The sequence below is a fragment of the Lissotriton vulgaris genome, chromosome 6, assembly GCF_964263255.1.
Source record: "Lissotriton vulgaris chromosome 6, aLisVul1.2, whole genome shotgun sequence".
NCBI lineage: Eukaryota > Metazoa > Chordata > Amphibia > Caudata > Salamandridae > Lissotriton > Lissotriton vulgaris.
Genome location: NC_141694.1, coordinates 900839679 through 900860143, shown reverse-complemented (window position 1 = coordinate 900860143; position 20465 = coordinate 900839679). Strand labels below are relative to the sequence as shown.

At 45.9% G+C, this 20465-nt stretch overlaps 1 protein-coding gene across 1 annotated transcript in view; it reads right to left on the bottom strand.

Annotated features, from left to right (window-relative positions):
- The window catches only part of NPHP1 (nephrocystin 1), a 699686-nt gene that overhangs the window by 168961 nt on the left and 510260 nt on the right, over positions 1-20465 (bottom strand). Inside the window, exon 16 of the mRNA XM_086926892.1 lies at positions 8971-9070. Coding sequence (XP_086783018.1) covers positions 8971-9070 — 100 coding nt within the window. The remainder of the gene's footprint in view (positions 1-8970; positions 9071-20465) is intronic.

Below are 20465 nucleotides of genomic sequence, written 5' to 3'. Positions count from 1 at the left end.
GATGTGTCTCCTGAAGAAGCACCACCTCCGGGGTTGGGCGTTTGACATACTGCATTACGATACTGCTTTTAACTTGTCCTGAGCCCATTCACATTCCAGCTCAGGAGCTTAAAGGCCTTTTCCCAGTGTGTCCCCATGTATAGATTCAGCTTTAACACAACTCCGCTCTTTATTAATGACTCGTGATGTCTCACTTTCGTAAAAAAAAATAACAACCCCTCACCACCCTAACTCCCCCCTCCCTGCTCCCCTAAACTCTGGGCCTAAAACTGCCCATGTTTCAACAATGCAGAGTGCAGGTCGCCCAAACTGGAGCTAAAGGTAGAAAACAATAGGGGGTGGGAGCACTGCCACCCGACCGCCCTGCCTGACCATCCATATTGTGTCCTGCCAAAGTGGCCATTTCAATAGCAAGGAAAAGGATATACAGCATAGTCAGTCAAATCAGACAAACCAGTGTCATTCAGGGAAGGTCGGGATGTGTGTCAAATTGGGGTCACCTCCAGATGACAGACCCCTGTCCTTTCACATCGGGCCCAGACCCCAGGCGAGATGACCCTTCTGCCATCTAGCGAGCCTTGTGATCCTTCGCGGTTCTCCAGTTCTTAATTCAGTCTGCACCTCAGGCCCATCAAAAAACCAGACCCTACCCTCTGCCTCAACACGGAGCCGGGCCAGAAACAGCATAGAATACTTTAGACCTTTATCGCGGAGGCGCTTCTTCACCTCCAAGAAGGATTGTCGTTGTTGTTGAACATTCACAGTGAAGTCTGGAAAGAAGGAAATCTCTGAGTTCTGTATTTCAAGGGGGGCCCGTACGAGAGGTCTGCAGGATTATGTCCCTATCTCTTAAGTTTAAAAGTCTCACCAACAGTGGGCGTAGTCGACCAGCTTGTCCTCAGCGAATTTGCGGAAGGCCTGTAGGTCCTTGACGTCTTGCTGCTGTTGTGTAGTGTCTCCCACGAGGCTTGTAGTAACTAGCTCCATTTGCTTCACTCTTTCACCAGTTTTGGTCAGGTCTGCCTGGATGAGCATAACTTCAGATGTGAGGGTGTCCATCCACTGCTCAAGGGAGGCGCGCACTCCAGAGATGGCCTCCATTATGTCCTTCAGAGTGGGGTCCAGAAGCTCTCCCTCGGACCAGGGCGCCTTCTTCCCTATGTCACCCTGTTCATGGTCGATCTGCTTCGCCAGCACGTACTTATCAAGCCTGGTTTACAGAGTGGTTTTCAGGAAGGCCCACACCACTGTTCCAAGTGTTGTGAGTTGGCATCTAACGCTGTTCGTGGTGAACGTGGCTTCATTGCGCCCAATGTCTCTGTACCAAGTGCGGTAGTCCCGGGCCGGGGAGAATGAGCGACCAAATGGATTTCAACGGCAGTCCCCAGTTCAATAGACTGGCTCTGGAAGGCACCCACAGACGTATCACCAGACAAATTGTTGCCCCCCCCCCCCGGCGGTCAATTAATTGCACCTTGGGCCCTTCACAGCTCGTGGCCCACAGCCTGCTTCCACGCTGCCACTTCAGGATGGGCGGCGCACCAGTGCACTTATTGTTGAAACGTCAGGGGGGGGTCCGGCAGGGACCGCCACTGTATGCTTCCTTGCCGCGGGTGCTGTGAGCCACCACAATCCCTGCCCCGCCGAATCACCTCTGTCACAGTTGCGGGTGGTCCAGTTGCTGCTGCCCCCACCAGTCACAGGATTCCGCTACCGAGGCCAGCACGCCACCCAGCCCAGGCTGGAGCTCCACCGCAATCACCGCCTCGCACGCACAGGAGGCCGGATACCGCCGCACCACGCCCTCTTCACCAATGCGGCAAGCTCCCGGCCTCAGAAGCGCGGCAGACCACGATCCGGAACACTGGCAGTCTCGGTGTCCGGCGGTCGAGCGAGTCTGCCGTGCGATGTCCCGGCTGCCGGACAGGCTTAGGTCACTTTCCCCTGACAGGGGCAACGCTTTTGTTGGGCAGATGTAGGGAAAGCGGTCGGGTGTGTAATGGACCTCGATCAAGCAGCGGCCATTTTGTTTCGCGGCTAAGCCACGCCCCATCCCTCCCTTCCTTAATAGGCTCCCCTCCTAACTAAGGTCTTAAATTCTGCGGGCTGGTTTTATCCCTCCATCCTGGTCAAATTACTAATAGTGCCTATTTTTAAGAAAGTTTCTAGGAATTACCTGGAATGGTATCAAGTTATTGGGGAGGGTCATTTTAGAAAGACTTGGAAGTATGGGCTGAAGAAAATAATATTTTAACAAATGCCCAATAAGGCTTTAGTAAAGGTTTGGAGATGGTTGAGCAGTTTTTTAATTTGGAACTTCTGAAAGGGAAATATACTAAGGCCAAAGAAGGCAGTCTATATTTGTGCTTTGTGGACCTCAGCTATACATTTGATTTGGTTGTCCAATACAAATTATGGAAGTGTATGGATTCGCTTAGGGCTCAAATAGATTTAATTTTGCTACTTTCATATTTGTATAGTAATCTAACATCGAAAATATGATTTTGGCCACAGGGGGAAATCAACACAACCGTTCAAGATTGGGAGGGGAGGTTCGTCAGGGATGTGTCCTGGCGCCTTTTCTCTTTTCTTTATATATGAATGGTGTTGATGATAAATTACAATCCCTTGGTGCAGACTTCCCCAGAGTTGGCAAGCACACTATACCAATCCTTCAGTGCACTGATGATGCAGTGTTACTGGCCTTAACTCCAAAAAGTCTGCAGAATCTGATCCACACAGAAGAAAAAGACCTATGAATCAATGAAAGAAAAACATTTACAATGAGTTGTGGTAAAAGCAGGTCTTGTCCATTATTCATAAAGGGGAACACAATTTAAGGTTCAACATTCTTTTTTTTTTTTGTGAACCTTTATTAGTCTTGCAATCAAGTACAGATACGGGCCTACAACCTTCTCGGCCGGCCGCGAAACAGGGTCAAAGTATAGCAATCAATACGGAGAATCAGAATAGTTCAAAAGCCGGACCGATATGTACATCAGGAGACAACACGTGGGCATACGGTCAGGTCCGAAGTCAGGATTACAGAGGTTCATTTTTTAATATAGAAAACTGAAGAAGTGCCATACAATCACACGTGGTCCTACAACACAGCGCGCAAATCAGGATATCCACAATCAATATAAATACAGACGAAGTAGTGGAGTTAAGGCACACAAATCAGGAGAGACGTTGGCACAAATCCGGTTGAGAGCAACCCCCAACCCCACCCCTCAAAGCAATACACGTTACAGGAACCACGAATGAAGACAACACTATAGAAAAAGACAAAAAGACTAAAGGGCCATGGAAACAAAGAACGGACAAACCCCACCCCCCTACCCCCACCCTGCACACCCGCGGAAGGCCAAGGCCTACCCCTCCAGCCGCGTGCCTGTCGCCCTAATGGAACCCGAAATCTAGAAAAGAAAAGGGAAAAGACCAGAAGCATAGGTGGAGGAGGGCCCTCAAAGTCGCCGCCCGGCCCCGCCCACTACCCCTGCACGTGAGGAGAGTCCCAAAGCAAAATTGTGTAGCACGGAGAATGTCAAGTACCAAGTACATCAATAATACAATCCCAATGCAAACACACCCAAAGCACCGTCAGTTAACGTGAGGGCCACCGAAACCTAAAATGTATCACCCCTGGCCTCGTCTAGCAACGGAACCACCCAATGATCCCTTGTCAATCGATATACAGTACTTTTTGGAGGATCTGGAGGATCCGAGGGAGTCAGGCCCAAGTAATACCAAAAAAAGGGTCAGCAGCTCGAGTCCATCCAGACGTGTGCAGCTGAAGTCCAAGGGTGGCAATACCAAGCCCGCTGGTGCCACAAAGTCCAAGCACAGTAATACCATCCATGAAGAGGAGATCTCACTGTCCGGCAAAGGCCGCGTTGGTGTTGGGGCGGCCCGAAAAGAAGAACAGCAGCGCGTCCCGAAGCTCAAGTTAGGCATGTGTCCCAAAGAGGCACTCACGTGTACATCCGCACTGTCCAGGGAGGACGAAGCAACCAGGTCTCTCGGCAATTCCCAAAACCCAGGCGGGCCCAGAGTCCTCCCCAAGGAAGTAGACACGGGCACAGCGGCACTCCAATGAAATCGGACTAAGTCCCTACAGGGCGGTGAAACAGCAATGGCGGCCATTCTTCGATCCAGGTCACAGGCGTTGCAAATCAGGGACTCGCGTAGATCCGTTAGGGCGGCCAGGACATCTTGGGGTGTAGGCTCCATTGTGCGCCGCCAGCATCCCAGCTCCATGCCTATGGCAGCCGTCCGATCGGGACCTGGTCCGAAGGTTCAACATTCTTTAGCTATTTAGGGGCACAGTTTCTTCTGATGGGGGCTGGAACCATCCTAGAGAAATGAGAACTTACAATATGTCAAAAAACAATTAGGGTATCTTCAGATTTTCCTCCAAGTTATGTACTAAGTTGATCAAAGAGATGTTGGATCTATTCAATGCTAAAACAGTTTTTGGCATATGGGGGAACACTGCAAAAACAAAAGACTAAGTTTCTAAAAAGACACCTGGCAGCACCTCATTCAGTGCTAGAAACCATTATACATAGAGAATTTGGAAATCTGTTTTTTGTATCGGAATATATTGGAATCTATACCACTTCTCTAATGGCATTCAATCTGGTCAAAAACCGAGACACAATTCACCAACTAATCCTAAAAGATTGCTTAGAGCTGGACTAGGCCCATAAAAGTCCTTGGATAATGCATATTAAAAATGCCATAAAGGGGTTTGATCAAACACACAGGGATCTCTGGTTACATTCTGAGCATATAATAGGATACTCCAAAAGGCATCTGAAGGATCACATATTTAGAGTATGTGGACAGAAAAGGAATCTGCTTGATCAAACCAAATACACTGTAATTAGATATATGCCACAGAACAAACACTTAGGGCGACAATTGTACATTAATTTAGTTCCTAATGCCTACAATAGATATTTTTCAACCAATTCCATTTTCTCATAATGCATCATCTTGTCGCATTCGTGAAGAATCAAAGTTGGGGCCCCATGACCTGTAGATGTTCCTGTGATAACATGTCTGAACAATCAACTCAGAACTTTGTGCTCTTTTTTGTAGATGTGATACTGTGCATAGGAAGCAATATGACAAAAAAACATTGTTTTTAAAAGAAGTCCTGTATAACTACAATGAGGTATTTCAGCATTTACTAGATTTAAAGGACACCACAGTATGTCATCATTTAGTAAAGTTTTTTTATCAATGTGCTACATACGAGGAAACGCATGTGAAAAATTAAGCTGCCTTAAATGGCGACCAAACGGACTCGCAGCGGTCACGCACAGCGGGCGTGCCGATTGTGCGCCAAAGGCGCGCCAAAGGCAAGCCCGTCTGCGCCAGTCCGCGCCTGGACCGCGCCCAGGGCCAGGACCCCTGGCCCCCGCCGAAGCAAGACGCACCACTAAAGAACCCTCCCAGCTTGACACGGCAGCAAGAAAACCCCCTGGTTCACCGACGAACTCAAGGAATCCAAGAAGAACTGCCGCACCCTCGAGAAAGCCTGGCGGCTCGACCACACCACAGACAACAGGACCGCCCTCAAGTAGGCCACCCGCAAACACCATCAGCTGATCTGCGCCACCAAGAAGACGGCACTCAAAGAACGACTGGACAACAACACCCACGACAGCAAGGAACTCTTCAGCATCGTCAAAGAGTTCTCCAACCCCAGCGCCGGAAACAACGACATCACTCCCTCGCAAGACCTCTGCAACTCACTCGCCTCGTTCTTCCACCGCAAGATCGCCGACATACACAACAGCTTCGACGCACAGACCACGCACCCCACCACCGAACCAACGCCCGCCACCACCACCCTCTGCAACTGGACCCCGATCAGCACCGAAGACACCACCCACACGATGAACTCCATCCACTCCGGGTCACCAACCGACCCATGCCCACACCACGTCTTCAACAAAGCCGACGCCACCATCGCACCCCATCTCCGAGACACCATCAACTCCTCCTTCCACACCGCCACATTCCCGGAGAGCTGGAAGCACGCCGAGCTGACCGCCCTCCTGAAGAAACCAACGGCGGACCCCACCGACCTCAAGAACTACCGTCCCATCTCACTCATTCCTTTTCCGGCCAAAGTCATCGAGAAGACCGTCAACAAACAGCTGGCCGCCTTCCTCGACCCGAACGGATCCCTCGACCCCTCGCAGTCCGGGTTTTGAGCCAATCACAGCACCGAGACCGCCTTGATCGCAGCCACCGACGACATCAGAACCCTGATCGACAACGGGGAAACAGCGGCCCTCATCCTCCTGGACCTCTCTGCGGCATTCAACACCGTCTGCCACCGAACTCTAGTGAAGCGCCTCAGCAACATCGGAATTCGAGAAAAAGCGCTGGAATGGATCATCTCGTTCCTCACCGGAAGAACCCAGAGAGTCCGCCTCCCTCCGTTCAGGTCCGCGGCCACCGAAGTCATCTGCGGCATACCACAAGGATCTTCACTCAGCCCAACCCTCTTCAACATCTACATGAGCCCCCTCGCAGCCATCGCACGCCAGCACAACCTCAACATCATCTCCTACGCCGACGACACCCAGCTCATCCTCTCCCTCACCAGCGACCCCACCACCGCCAGAGCCAACCTACACGAAGGGATGAAAAACGTCGCCGACTGGATGAGGAACAGCCGCCTTAAACTGAACTCGGACAAGACGGAAGTCCTCATCCTGGGATCATCACCCTCCGCCTCCGCAAACCGACGGACCACGCACGCAACCTGGGCTTCATCCTGGACTCCTCCCTGTCAATGACCAGACAAGTCAACGCCGTCTCATCCTCGTGCTTCAACACCCTGCGCATGCTCCGCAAGATCTTCAGATGGATCCCCACGGAAACCAGGAAGACCGTCACCCAGGCACTTGTCACCAGCCGACTTGACTACGGGAACACCCTCTACGCCGGAACCACAGCGAAACTTCAAAAAAGACTCCAACGCATCCAGAACGCCTCCGCCCGACTCATCCTCGACATCCCCCGACACAGCCACATCACCGGACACCTGAGAGATCTGCACTGGCTCCCCGTCAGCAAGAGAATCACGTTCAGACTCCTCACCCACGCACACAAGGCTCTCCACGACCTGGGCCCCAAGTACCTCAACGACCGCATGACCTTCTACACGCCCACCCGCCAGCTACGATCGACCGGCCACGCACTCGCCACCGTACCACGCATCCGCAGAGCCACCGACGGAGGAAGATCCTTCTCCTACATGGCAGCCAAGACGTGGAACTCCCTCCCCACCCACCTCCGGCGAACCCAAGACCATCTCGCCTTCAGGAAGCAGCTCAAGACCTGGCTGTTCGAGCAGTAACTTTTCCCTCCCCCAGCGCCTTGAGACCCTCCCGGGTGAGTAGTGCGCTATACAAATGACGTGATTGAGCTGCCTAGCTCAATCTTAAATACTTTCACAGTATAGAGGACATTGAGCATTATCGGGTTAAAGAGATTAGCAGAAATGTATTTTTAGTTATTTTAACAAATATTTTATATAAGTTCTTACTTTGCATATTTTGCTTCATACTTATTAGCAGATACTTATGGTTATTATATACTAAATGATATGAAATTTTATTTTTAGGTGGTGTAATGTAAGCCATAAATATCTTAAAGTTTCCTAGTATGATGTGATGCTTTTGTGCTCTATAATGGTATAAACCGAATAAAGTTTTATTTGATTTGACTGCATTATAGGAATATATTTAAAGTTGGTATTTGAGATGTGTAATTGATAATTCTTGGTTGGTTGAATCCGGTTTCTTGATACTAGAGGACACTTTATAATACGGATATTATTACATGGCTGGCATGGACGTTATCATCCGTTTTGAAAACGCAATTAATGATATTAGTTTGACTCCTATCTGATCATTTAATGCTGGTGTAACCTGTCTGCTGTATGATCCTGTGGGCTCTCTGTAACGGAGTAGTAGCACTATTGTACGAACCTATAAGATTAGCCAAGCTTTGCTGTCAAGGTCCCGTGAATGTGAGTTCTTTAATTTAATTGGTTTCCACTTGGCCCTTTCCAATTGTATTCTCTTCCTTTCCTGTATTATTCCTAAGTCTTCTTAATTTTTTCCCTCTTTTTGTTTATTTTTATTAGCACAATAACTGAATCCCTGTATGAATATGGCTTTGTGAATGTGTCAGACTGCGAACAATGTCGTATCTCTCTCCCTCTGTCTCTCTGCCCCTTAAGCCCTTCCCTCTGAGGTTCTCTACACTTTTGGAGACCTGTGTAGGATACTGAAAGAAGGATATATGTCATAAAGTAGAGGAGTTGAACAACTAAAGGAATAAGCACAGGGTAGTATACTATTAGTGCAATTGCTAGAAGGTTGAAAAAACTGGGAGAATTTTTCAGATCCATTATGGGAAAGATTTCAACCTACAGAGATAAGAGATTTATTTGCTTGACCAAGAATTAACGAATTGAGAAAAAGGACTTGAGCTAGATACAAATTACCCAGGAATCTAACTACAATGAAACGAAACAAGTCCAAAGTCTTCACACTTCTGTCAGAGTGGTAAGCTTTTGTCATCAGTCTGAAAACGTGTCACAAAATGTGCAGCTAATTCCCCAACTTTAGGGGAAAACTTTAGTGTGCCACAGTAAGTACTGTTTCTTTCAGTCTGAGTGGTAAGCTGAAACCTAGAAGTAGCTACCCCAGTCTTAAAGCAGTAATGGTGCAATGCATTGTTAATGCATAATTTACTGCATAAGCAGTGTCATAAAATATTGTTCCTATTTGGAGAGCACCCGACAGATTCATATAGTGCATTGTATGGTTGAAAAATTGAAAGCCAAACCAAAATCACAGGAATATATCCATGAGCTAGTCTGATCACAAGTGCATTCCCAGTTTACAGTACTTTCATAGGAGCAGATGAACTTACTTCATCATCTCTCTTCTTCTTGAACGCAAAGTTCTCAGTTTTACCAGGAGTCGTGGCTGCTTCCTTAGAGCAATCATCTGCTGGAAAACACCGCTAGTTGCTGAAATGGAAAATATATGTTTTTCATACATCAATAGGGATTAGGTGATTCGATAATTGAAACAAAATGTATCAGAAGCATGCAGTTGCATACAATCACACAGTGCTCAGCTCCTTAAGTACATGTTTGTATTCTTTAAACCCTGTTCAACTTGCCTCTGGTTTTCTGACTTCTAGACTTTTAACAAGAAGACCATGTTATGTTTAAGAGCGGCTGTATAATTATTATTCTGGGGTTCTATATAAAAGCCATCGCTTAATTTGAGTTGGAGGTTACCGGTGAGGGGCACCAGCATTTATTTTTGGGGATCAGCACTCATTTCTCCTCATCAGACATTTCCAGAGAGCAGGAGAGGGAAACCACACAAAACAGACAGATGGAGGAAGAGAAAGACAGAAAATTCATCATTATGGGACAAAGAAGAAACCTGTAAGAGTGGGATAATAGGGCAGGGAATGCCTGGCAGCGATTAAAGAGGCCAGAGGTGGTTTCAGGACTACACACCCTTGGTTTTCGGCACATTGACATTTTATAACATCGAGCACTGGTGTCTAAGCAGGGCTTTGGGCACTGGCACTTATTATTTTACAAATAAAGCACTGATAAAAGCCTAATATTCTTGATTTTAGAATAATTACAATTCATAATAACAATAAAAACTGTTGTAAGAGCTGTAATAGCATAAGTTACAGGCCTGACAATCTATGACTGGAGTACAATAAAAACAAATTACTACTTTAGATTTAATTTGACTGGAGTGTTTTGTTTAAAGATATTTATAAGACTAAGAAATTAGTTAAAATATGCGCCTACCATTTTACGTAGGCTACAATTCTGTGAATTCCTTACCAATGGTGGAAAGGACCATGTTATATGTATTTATATAGTGCATAAGTGTGAGGGTATCCTGGCTCTGAGAAGGTGTGTGCACTTAGCCTTGCCCTGGCAGGGAAATTATTTGAGGTCTTTAGTTTGTTGCAGAATTTAAGAAGATAGTAGGAGGCTTTGATGTGAAGCTGGAGGTCATTCCATGCTTCAGGAGCAATGTAAAGGAAGCCCTGTCCTCTAGATCTGGTTCTATGTATTCATGGATTTTGTGTCAATAGGAAGTGCTTGAGTGGTTTGCAGAAAGAGAGATCATTGTTCAAGTAGATAGGGCCTAATATGTGGAGTGCCTTGTACATGTGATTGAGGAATCTGAACTGAGAGCATTTGTGTATTGGGAGCCAGTAGAGCTCCTTGAGCTGCAGTGTGATGCAAGTTCAACATGGGAGGCCGGGCAGGAGTCTTGTTGACGTGTTCTGGATAGTTTATAGTCCTCTGCTGAGTTCCTTGGTGATACCGACAGAGGTTGTTCTTGTAATCCAACTTGCTGGTGACTGGGGTCTGACCGTCATTGTTCCCTGTGTTGCTTGGGATCCATTTGAAGATTTTTCTTAGCATCTTTAGGGTAAGGAAGCAGGATGCAGTAACAGCATTGACTTGTAAGGACATGTCCAGGTAGCTGTCAATTATGATTCCAAGGTACCTGGCAAGAGTGCTGGGATTGGATTGGAGACTTAGTTTGGCCCGCCACCTATTGGAGTCCCATGGTGAGGTGTTCTTGCCAATGGTAGGCAAGACAACCTATGCAAAAGAGTATGTCCATTGTGAACTACAATCAGTAAATTCCAGTCGCACCTCCAATGGTCCGTTTGCCCTCAATATTTGTCACATGGGGGTAAAACTGAAAAAGTGGAAACTGAGAATGCAGGGATTATGGTAGTCCCAATATACCACAAAGGTTAGGTGCCTACAATTCGAGACACATTTCGTCTTTTCTTGTATCATATTGTGTATGTACAGCAGGTTCAGAGTATTTCAATCAATTTCCATAAGAATGCCCAAGTTATATTCAGGGAAAGGATTTTTCTCTGTACATTAAAATACAGCTAAATGCAATTTGAAGCTCTTACTTTAACTATTATTATGTGAACCTAGCTAGCACTTTGATTGACTGTACCACAAATTGGCATTAGTACCAAATTATTTGCTACTGGAGTTAAAATAGTAGATTGGAAAGGTCAAAGAGATGACAGAGTCCAGTGAGAGCTAAGTTCCAGTGTCGAAGTATGGGTAAAAGAAGAGGTACAAGTGTAGAAAAGAAGTAATTCCAGTGGGAAAAATCAACATTAAATGAGAACCGTTAACATCTTTTCAACAAAAAAAAGTTGAGGGTGCATTTTTATTATCTTTCTGGTGCTGCTATTCAGAAGAATTAACAAGCATTTGCAATGCCAAAAGGTCTTGCATTTGCAAGACTTAGAGCTTAGAGTCTTTTACCCATGTTTTTTGGTTTGTAGTGGAGTGGATGTATGTGGTGTGGAGTGGAATTACGTGGGTTGGATTGGAATTTTTAATTGTGGAATTGAGTGGTATGGAATTGGATGGACAGGAAGACAGAGAGGGATAAGTAGGTTGCGTATTTGTCAAGGTTCCAGAACATTAGGGCTCACTCTTTTTATGGACAACATGCACAGCAAACTTAATGGAATGAGTACATTTCTGAAGCCTAAACGTCTCACTGAAATGTGATCAATGCTTGCTGCAATTGAAATGTGCATGACTGAAACTTTTTCTTGCTGGCGAAACCCATACTTGCACCCTTTTTTGTTGAGTAAAACCCAGCCAATCACCTGGTTGTGTTGTTCATGTGCAGGACAATTAAAATGCACATGTGGTATGAGCAGATCTATCCCTAGAAACTATCACCTACCCCATTTAAAGGGCAATTCTACTTTAAGCCATGGAGTAGAGTCTTACTCACCGAAAAAGCGCTTCAATGCCTTAATTGAGATTGTAAGCGGTAAATAAATACATTTAAAATTACAAAAGCTCCTCTATTCGTCTTGTGACTTAGTATCACTTTTTTTTCTTAAACTCATATAGCATAACTGATCACTCCTATAGCCATTCTTTCTTTTGTCAGAATGAGGCCTTCATTCTCAACCAGTTCTTCTCATTTCACTTCAAACCCGAAGAGACACATTGTTTGGATTATTAAGAGGAAATGTTTAGGTTATATAGCACCATAGAAACATGTGTTATTTGGGTTGTAACCTAGTCTTACAGGGCATGGCTCCATCATTTCACAGCTTGTTGGCATGCTGAGTCTAGTCCTGGCAGTCACAGGTCACTAGCCTGGATGGGATTTGATGTCCCTTGAAAGGACTGTCCTTCTGCTCTTTTGCATACCCTGCGACTGGTCACTTGAACTTCCTCATCCTAGAGGAAAATGTGCATCTATTCATACAATTATTGCTCCCTGCTCCTTGGGATCCGATTGGAAGGATAGCGCTTAGAGGCGGGAATGTAGCACTCAGCATTCAGTAACGTAAAGTGAAGTAACATGAATCAAACTGTAGGGCAATAAAGCTTATCACAGCATAGCACTTCACACTATAATATATCACCAGAAAGACCTAAAACATACCATGTATGTAACATTACGTGAAACATACCATGATGTAAAACTTGTAGTAGGAAATAATATAACGCATACAAAAAAGGAAGATCGAAAAAGTAAAAGAGATAATAGGGATAAAAAGAGAAATAGTGGGAAAAAAGCGAATCAGAGGTAAAATGTGGAAAAGTGAGTGCAAGCAGTAGCAAACAAGATGGCTGGTGATGCTTTGGAACGCATAATGGAATTGCCTTATAATTGTGCATTCCAAAGGAGTGCCAGCCATCTTACATGATCTCAAGGGGAGAGGATATGGCTTAAGGGCTAAAGCGGCCGACCTTGAAACTGGAGAACGGGGTTCGCATTTGGGAGGAGGCTCAACATCCTGTTTCTCGGAAAATCACTTAATCTGTCTGTGTCCCTCTGTAACGGAACGGAAATGGAGCACGGGTAATGGATTTCAAAATAAATCCTCTCACAAACCAACGCTGAGTTTTTGGAAATGCATAGTGCTGCTTAAGTGTTTCCCGGCAAATCACTCAATCTCTCCATGTCCCTCTGTAACAGAATGTAAATAGAGCGTGGGTATCACATTTAGAAATAAATCCTCTCACAAACCAACATTTTTTTGGGGAAATAAATAGCACAGCGTAAATGAAATAGGCATAGCGCTTAGACAGACAAATAAAACACAATCACTTATAAAAAGTGCTAGTTAAAAAATATATATATATATTCCCAAGACACATAATACAAAGACAGAAGTGGAAGAGGACAAGTCCTGCGGCGATACTCCATGGGAGTTAACAACTGCAAAAAAGGTGGGACAAACTTGAAACATTAACTACTTAGAAACAATGTTGTTAAAGGACACAAGCATAAACCAATCGAAAGCTGTGGGAGGGGTCTAAGCCCACAGAGTGAATACAGCATGTCTCAATCGACAGCACATGCCTAAAAAAGGAAAAGCAAAGGGACAGGGATGTTAATGACACAATGGGAATTTAAAGCCAAAGTACACTTGATTATTCAAAGAGCAATATTTACTCTGATGTTTCACCAAGGTGTTAGTTATGAAGAGTTCCATTTGTTTAACCTTCTGCGTTCAGTCAAATCAATTCAATCTAAGGGAGTTTTATGTGCGACTTATTCACGCATAACTACACTTATTCATAAAAGCAAATGTATTTCTCCTAAACAACCTGTGTTTCCAAATATATTTGCTATTCATTGTTATCCTGCTAATTGTGAACATACAAAGTAATAAACCATTGTTTTAGGTTCTCATTATGAGTGACCCAATATATTGAATTGGTTCGGTAACAAACGTTACTGGCTTCAGCGGAATAAGGCTAGCAGGAATAGTGCAGGTGCGTGATGTTTCTCCTGCTGCAAGCAGATGAGGCTGCCGATGACGATGACGAATATGGGGAAAACATGAACAAATCAGGATAGGAATTCAAAATTCCGCACTTCCCAAAACTTGGAATCTTCGTTGTTTTCCCGCTGCATAATGGTAATTCAGGGGGAGGTAAATAACAAGGCCTCGTGATTAAGGGCTCTACATTCCGAATCGCTTTATAGATACATCCCGACCAATATCTGGTCAAAGCAAGATCATTTTGTGTAGTGGAGCGGGAGACTTGTCGGAAGGAGGGACGTGCAGCTGTTTTGCCCCGTGCTGCCCGTGAGGACCCGAGGGCAGTTGAACTTTCCTTGCGCTATGAGTGCGTTAAAGACAGTTTGTCCCCCCGCCACCGCAAACCACCAGCTCAGCGGCCGCAGTGCGGGGGGACTACAATCCCCAGCAGACCTAGCGGGATTGTCTCGCCCACACGGAGCATTTCCGCGCCAGGAGGCGCTTAAAAGTCCTGTCCTCCCTCGGGGGAGCAGGAGACTTGTCGGAAGGAGGGACGTGCAGCTGTTTTGCCCCGTGCTGCCCGTGAGGACCCCAGGGCAATTGAACTTTCCTTGCGCTACGAGTGCGCTAAAGACAGTTTGTCCCCCCCAACCGCCGCAAACCACCAGCTCAGCGGCCGCAGTGCGGGGGGACTACAATCCCCAGCAGACCTAGCGGGATTGACTCTCCCACACGCAGCATTTCCGCGCCAGGAGGCGCTTAAGAGTCCTGTCCTCCCTTGGGGGAGCGGGAGGCTTGTCGGAAGGAGGGATGTGCAGCTGTTCTGCCCCGTGCTGCCCGTGAGGACCCCAGGGTAATTGAACTTTCCTTGCACTACGAGTGCGCTAAAGACAGTTTGTCCCCCCCGCCGCCGCAAACCACCAGCTCAGCGGCCGCAGTGCGGGGGGACTACAATCCCCAGCAGACCTAGCGGGATTGACTCGCCCACACGCAGCATTTCCGCGCCAGGAGGCGCTTAAGAGTCCTGCCTCCTTGTCCTCCCTCCGCGTCGCCGGACGCGCGCGCGCGCGCGCGGCGCCGGGCTAAGCCCGGGCAAAGGGCGGTCCCTCTGTGGCCCTCAGAGGCCAGAAGAGGCCGGGCAAGGGCCACCCCCCTTGGCAGGTTTCTTCCACCTTCCGCCTGGACCATTTGCATTGTTATCAGGTCAGTGATAAGAGTATATTAAACTCCCTAAACATTTGTCACAGAGCAAATCCTGATTAAACGTATATTATGGGGAAAAGAACACCGGCAGTGTCTAGGCCAAAAGACGTGCACAAAATGGCAGTAACAACTTCCACCACCCCACGGCCAAGTTTGACCGCCATTGATAAAATGCTCCAGAAGACCATTGACGTTGTTGCAACAGCCATCCAGAATACTGAGAGGCGCTTTTCGCTTCCACCAAGCTTGCCCCCTCTTTTGAACCAAGATAACTCACTGGATTCTCTACTTGCTGCATCCTATGCAGGGCTTCCAGGCACAGACTCTAATGAAAACTGCATAATTGTGGACACGGCCCCCCCAGGAACATTTTACCACAGGTAGCAGGTTATCATCAACTCCCACTATGCTCAGGTCATATATGAACATGAGTCAAGACTCTTGTGCACCACTGGCCAATGATCTGGCACATCTAGATGGCACTGACCCATGTCCGGATCTTGATATATCAAATACTGAGGGGGACAAAAGTGACAGTATTCCTGTGCGAACCAGGGGGCAAAAAGCCAAGAGAAAATTGAAACACTTAGACACTGAGCTATCGCCAAAAAAACAGAGAAACAAGGGTGGGCGCAAGCAACGTCGGAGGATTCCTGCTTCTGCAGAGCGGAAAAGGGATAAGGGGGAAGATCAATTTAACGAAATAGATACCCACACTACAGAAGCTAGTGCAGCGATGGGGAACGAAGGACTTTGGGGGAGGATGGAGACCTTACTGACTACCCTTTTTAGGGCCAATCAACCAACAAATCCTAAACATGGATAAGAGGCTGAGAGTGTTAGATGATCATGTAACAAAACTAGGCATAGGGCAGACTGGAATAAATAAATCCAATGTGGGGATAGTAAGTGGAACTAAGGCCAAAAATAATGGGGTTAATACAAACGCAGATGGTCACAATAAACTTACTCCCCCAATGCCAACACCATGCACAAGCAAAAATCTACCTCCAGCCAAACATGCCCCTAATTCTAACACGACTAAGGTAGTTAGTTTGGAAGGAACGGAACAAAATGTTGATAAAAGTAAAAGGGTCCCAACCAGACAAACCAAGAATGACGCCCAAAACCGCCCAACAGTCCAACCCGAACTAAACATAGCAACCAACACGAGGAAGATACCTACCCGCATCAGCCTGCCGCCTGAATGCGGGGTGTATGTGTTGGTTTTAGTCAATGTGCCCAAACTAAGGAATGACCAAGAGGAAAACCCCATCACTCTCAAAAACAGGATTCTCCATTGGCTATCTATAAATTGCAATTTCCCAATGGAAGGAGCAAGGGAGATTATCCAAACACAAAGAGTCGGGTGGGTGGGCCCGCTGAGAAAAAAGTTTGAGGGGATTGCATAATTATACATTTCAGGTCCCCTCAATGGGCTCAAAAAATCCTTGCTAATTCCCCACTGCCCTCACCTAGGGAATTTAACACGACTTTGCTCCCTCTGGGCTACTTTTACAGACACCTAGCCCCAAACTCTAACCCCGGGAATAACCCGGCTGTGTGCTATCAGGATCCAAATCTTGGTACCAGGAACAAACTCCCATTGCACCAATTGAATCAAGATTTTAGCTTCATGAACGGCCCTGCCCAGTGCCATCAGGCCTTATTCCCAGCACACCCGATGCCACACCCATACTTTCCCATTATGCCACTGCACAACCATAGTGAGAGGCCATATCTAAGTACAAATTTAAACCGGAACTTGCTTCAGAACGAGTTGAGGTCCATATATAACATCCCAACCTATAACCGGTTTAAACATGCCTTCTAAAATTTAGAAGATCAGGACTGACTGGGGAAAAGGAGAGGCAACATTGGATGTCAAGAAGAAAGTAATGACAATGAGGAACATTTATTACCAACACTAGCCAACACAACCCAGGAAATAGTAGCGCACCACCACACTGTCACACCTATAGCTACACAAGAGGATGTATCTCCTACACTAACCAACTCTAAGCGAAGTATAGTTATGAGTACTAGGAGCAAGTCAGTTAGCCACACCAACCATTGTGACTTGTCAATCCTTAGCTGGAACGTAGCAGGGTTAGAATCAAGACTGTCAGACCCACAATGGGTCCAGCTATTGGATGGTAAAGACATTATCATGTTTCAGGAGACATGGGCTGTTGGGAATCTACATATAGAGGGCTACCATTGTTTTAGTGTGACAGCACCTAAGCCTGATTTTGGACGCGCAGTGGGAGGCTTGTTCATTGGGATCAAGATACTGGCCGGTGGTACAATCAGAGACTTATCAAGAGGGAATCCGAACATACAGATCTTAGAGTTTAAGCGAAAGACCCAGATTTATTTAATTAACTTTTATAATAATGATTTTTATTCTGTACCCAACAAGAACTTTGAAGCACTCTCCAAGACTTTACGAAATCCTGAAACCAGTTTAGAAACTGAGGAGGAGATAGGGATTTTAATCGGGGGGGACTTTAATGCAAAAATCCCAAAGAATTGCTGGACTGAGGATAGAAATCACTCAGATCAAGCTGAACGAAGGGGCATTGAATTAGCTAACATATTAACTGAGCACACTCTCAGCAATGCTATGGATACAAGTTACACTCCTAGCACATATCATGCTCACACGTTCAGAGGCAGGGACTGCTTTTCCACCATTGACTTTATCTTTATGTCTCCCAATTTATTAGACCGCGTAACAAAATTCACAGTGACAGAAACATCATATGGCGATCATATCCCCCTCACAGTGACTTTGTACCTAGGCCCTAGCCAGGTATATGCTAATTTAAATGGCGCAAGAGACATCACACCCTCGGGTGACGGTCTGCGATTAAAATGGAGGGGAGTTGACAGTGGGGCAATATTGGAAAGTGTAAAAAGGAATATCCCCAGTTAATCAACTCTTGTTTATCCAAGGATGGGAACTGTCACAGGATAATCGCTGACTTTGGTAAACTGTGTCTAGCCATAAAAACTTCTCTGTCAGTTCCATTGCCAAAGGAAGGGAAAGAGCCAAGGTAGTTTGATTTCGCCTGCTCACTAGCAAACAGGGAATTGCGCAGGGCATTAACCATTAAACCAAGGTGTATAATGGAGGTACAGGCAGCCAGGAAATTTTATAAACTTAAAAAAGCTGAAAGAAAGGCTGCATTATTGACAGAACAGTGGGAGTCGCTGGTTGGAAGTGCAAACTTGAAAAGCAGTGGCCCCTTCTGGTCAGCTGTCAGAAAAATGCGAGAAATGGGCAAACAATTAACCCCAATCAGCTGCAATATAACCAGCAGCTCCTGGGAGGCCCATTTTTCCAAAATGTATGCCGCACCACTTGAGGAATCAACTAGCTTTGCCCCTGGACAGCTCCGCGGCTTAGAGATCGATCTCCATGAGGTGGAAATAGCTATCAAAGAGAGCCTTGGGAACAAGGCCCCAGGTCCTGACGGACTGCCCATAGATATTATTAAGCATAGTCCGGATCTATTGGCACCAATTCTCCTTAATGTTTTTAATAGTCTGCCAACAGTGCCCATGCCCACTACCTGGGCAACTAGTACTATAGTCCCAATTTTTAAAAAGGGCGAGAGGTCGGACCCAGTGAATTACCGTCCGATCTCCCTTTTGGACAATACCTTAAAAATCTTGGGGCGAGTAATTTACAATAGGGTGGTAGAGTGGACTGAAGATACGGGTCTATTGGACCCGTGTCAGATGGGATTCAGGAGCTAGGTGGGGACAGTTGAGCAATGCTTGAATTTAAAACTGACAATTGATAAGTATAGCGTTGCCCGATCGTCTCCTATTTACCTTGCGTTTATGGATCTTTCATCCGCCTTCGATCTAGTGAATAGATCTAAACTATGGGCAATCCTTCTGAATTATGGGCTGGACGAGGCTCTTGTTAACTTCCTGGCCTACCATCACACTGATCTCAAAGCACAAGTCAGGATTGGGATGGGTGGAGAAGTATCTGGACCTATCAACATTGGCAGAGGGGTAAGACAGGGGTGCGTCTTAGCACCCCTGTTGTTTATTATTTACATTAATGGTTTAGCCAAAACCCTAAAACAAGTGACTAGTGATGTACCAACAACCCAGGGGCAACCATAACCAGTTTTATTATACGCAGACGATGCAGTCCTCATGGGCCGAGCACCAAATGCCCTCCGCTTACTTGTTAAAAGTTTCGTCCAATACATGGAGGGCTTAGATCTGCGTGTAAATTTAAAAAAAATCTTTTATTATGCCATGTGGACCCGGGAAACGAAAGCTCAACACCATACATATAGGGACAGATAAATTAGAATCTGTAACTACATTCCCATATTTAGGGTTGGTTTTCGCTGTGAACGGCTCATGGAATGGGCACTTGGCCCACGCCATGGACAAGTTCTCGAAAGCCACCAATTCTATTTTGAGCTTGTCCCGTCCAAAGAAAATAGGTGCCACCAGAGCTATTTTAAAACGTTTTAGATTACAGTGCTTACCTGTAGCTACATATGGGGCTCAGGTCTGGGGATTGGGGAAAAATCCAAGTATCCAGCGAGAAGAAGATCGATTCGGTAGAAAAATACTGGGTGCCCCGATCTCATCCTCCGAATTCATTTGTCATGAGGAACTAAACCTCCCCTATGTATGTGATTTTATTAGAACTAGACCAGCTCTATTCTGGATCAGGATCTGGAGGAATAATTCAGCCACTTTAACACAAAATATTATGAAAGACTGTCTTAAATGTGACCATGGCATGGCGATCCCCTGGCTTGCGGGAGTCCTAAAAACATTGAGTGCTGTGGACAGGGGAGATCTTTTCTCCGACCCAAGTAAGATTGAGCCCAAAGATAAAATTGAGGTCAAACAAGCACTGTATGCACTTTATAATTCTGAACGAATGGAAAGGGAGACCCTCAAATCAACTGTTGTGATTTATATGAGGAATGAATTATGAAGGAGACCACTTCCACCCTACCTCACTTTACCCATGACCAATTGGGAGAGATCACTGCTGTTTCGGCTAAGGGCGGGTTCAGTGAAATTCCTACTGGGCTTTCCCTTGGGTTATCAACTCACAACACAATACAATCCATGTCCGTGTGATGGTATTAGCAAACAGAATGATTTGCACTTTCTATTCTTCTGTAAATTTTATTTAAAATATATTAATTGGTTTTTAACTCCCTATTTTAGAAAACAAAGACCCCTTTCGTTAGGGGAGTCTTATTTAATGTTGCTCTCCCTGGACACAGATGAACTAATTTATCGCACTAGCACTTTTCTGAGACTTATAACACGCGTACGTAAAATGAAGGAAAACCCCTGAAAATAGTCTTATGAGAGTTGTATTAGATTTTTTA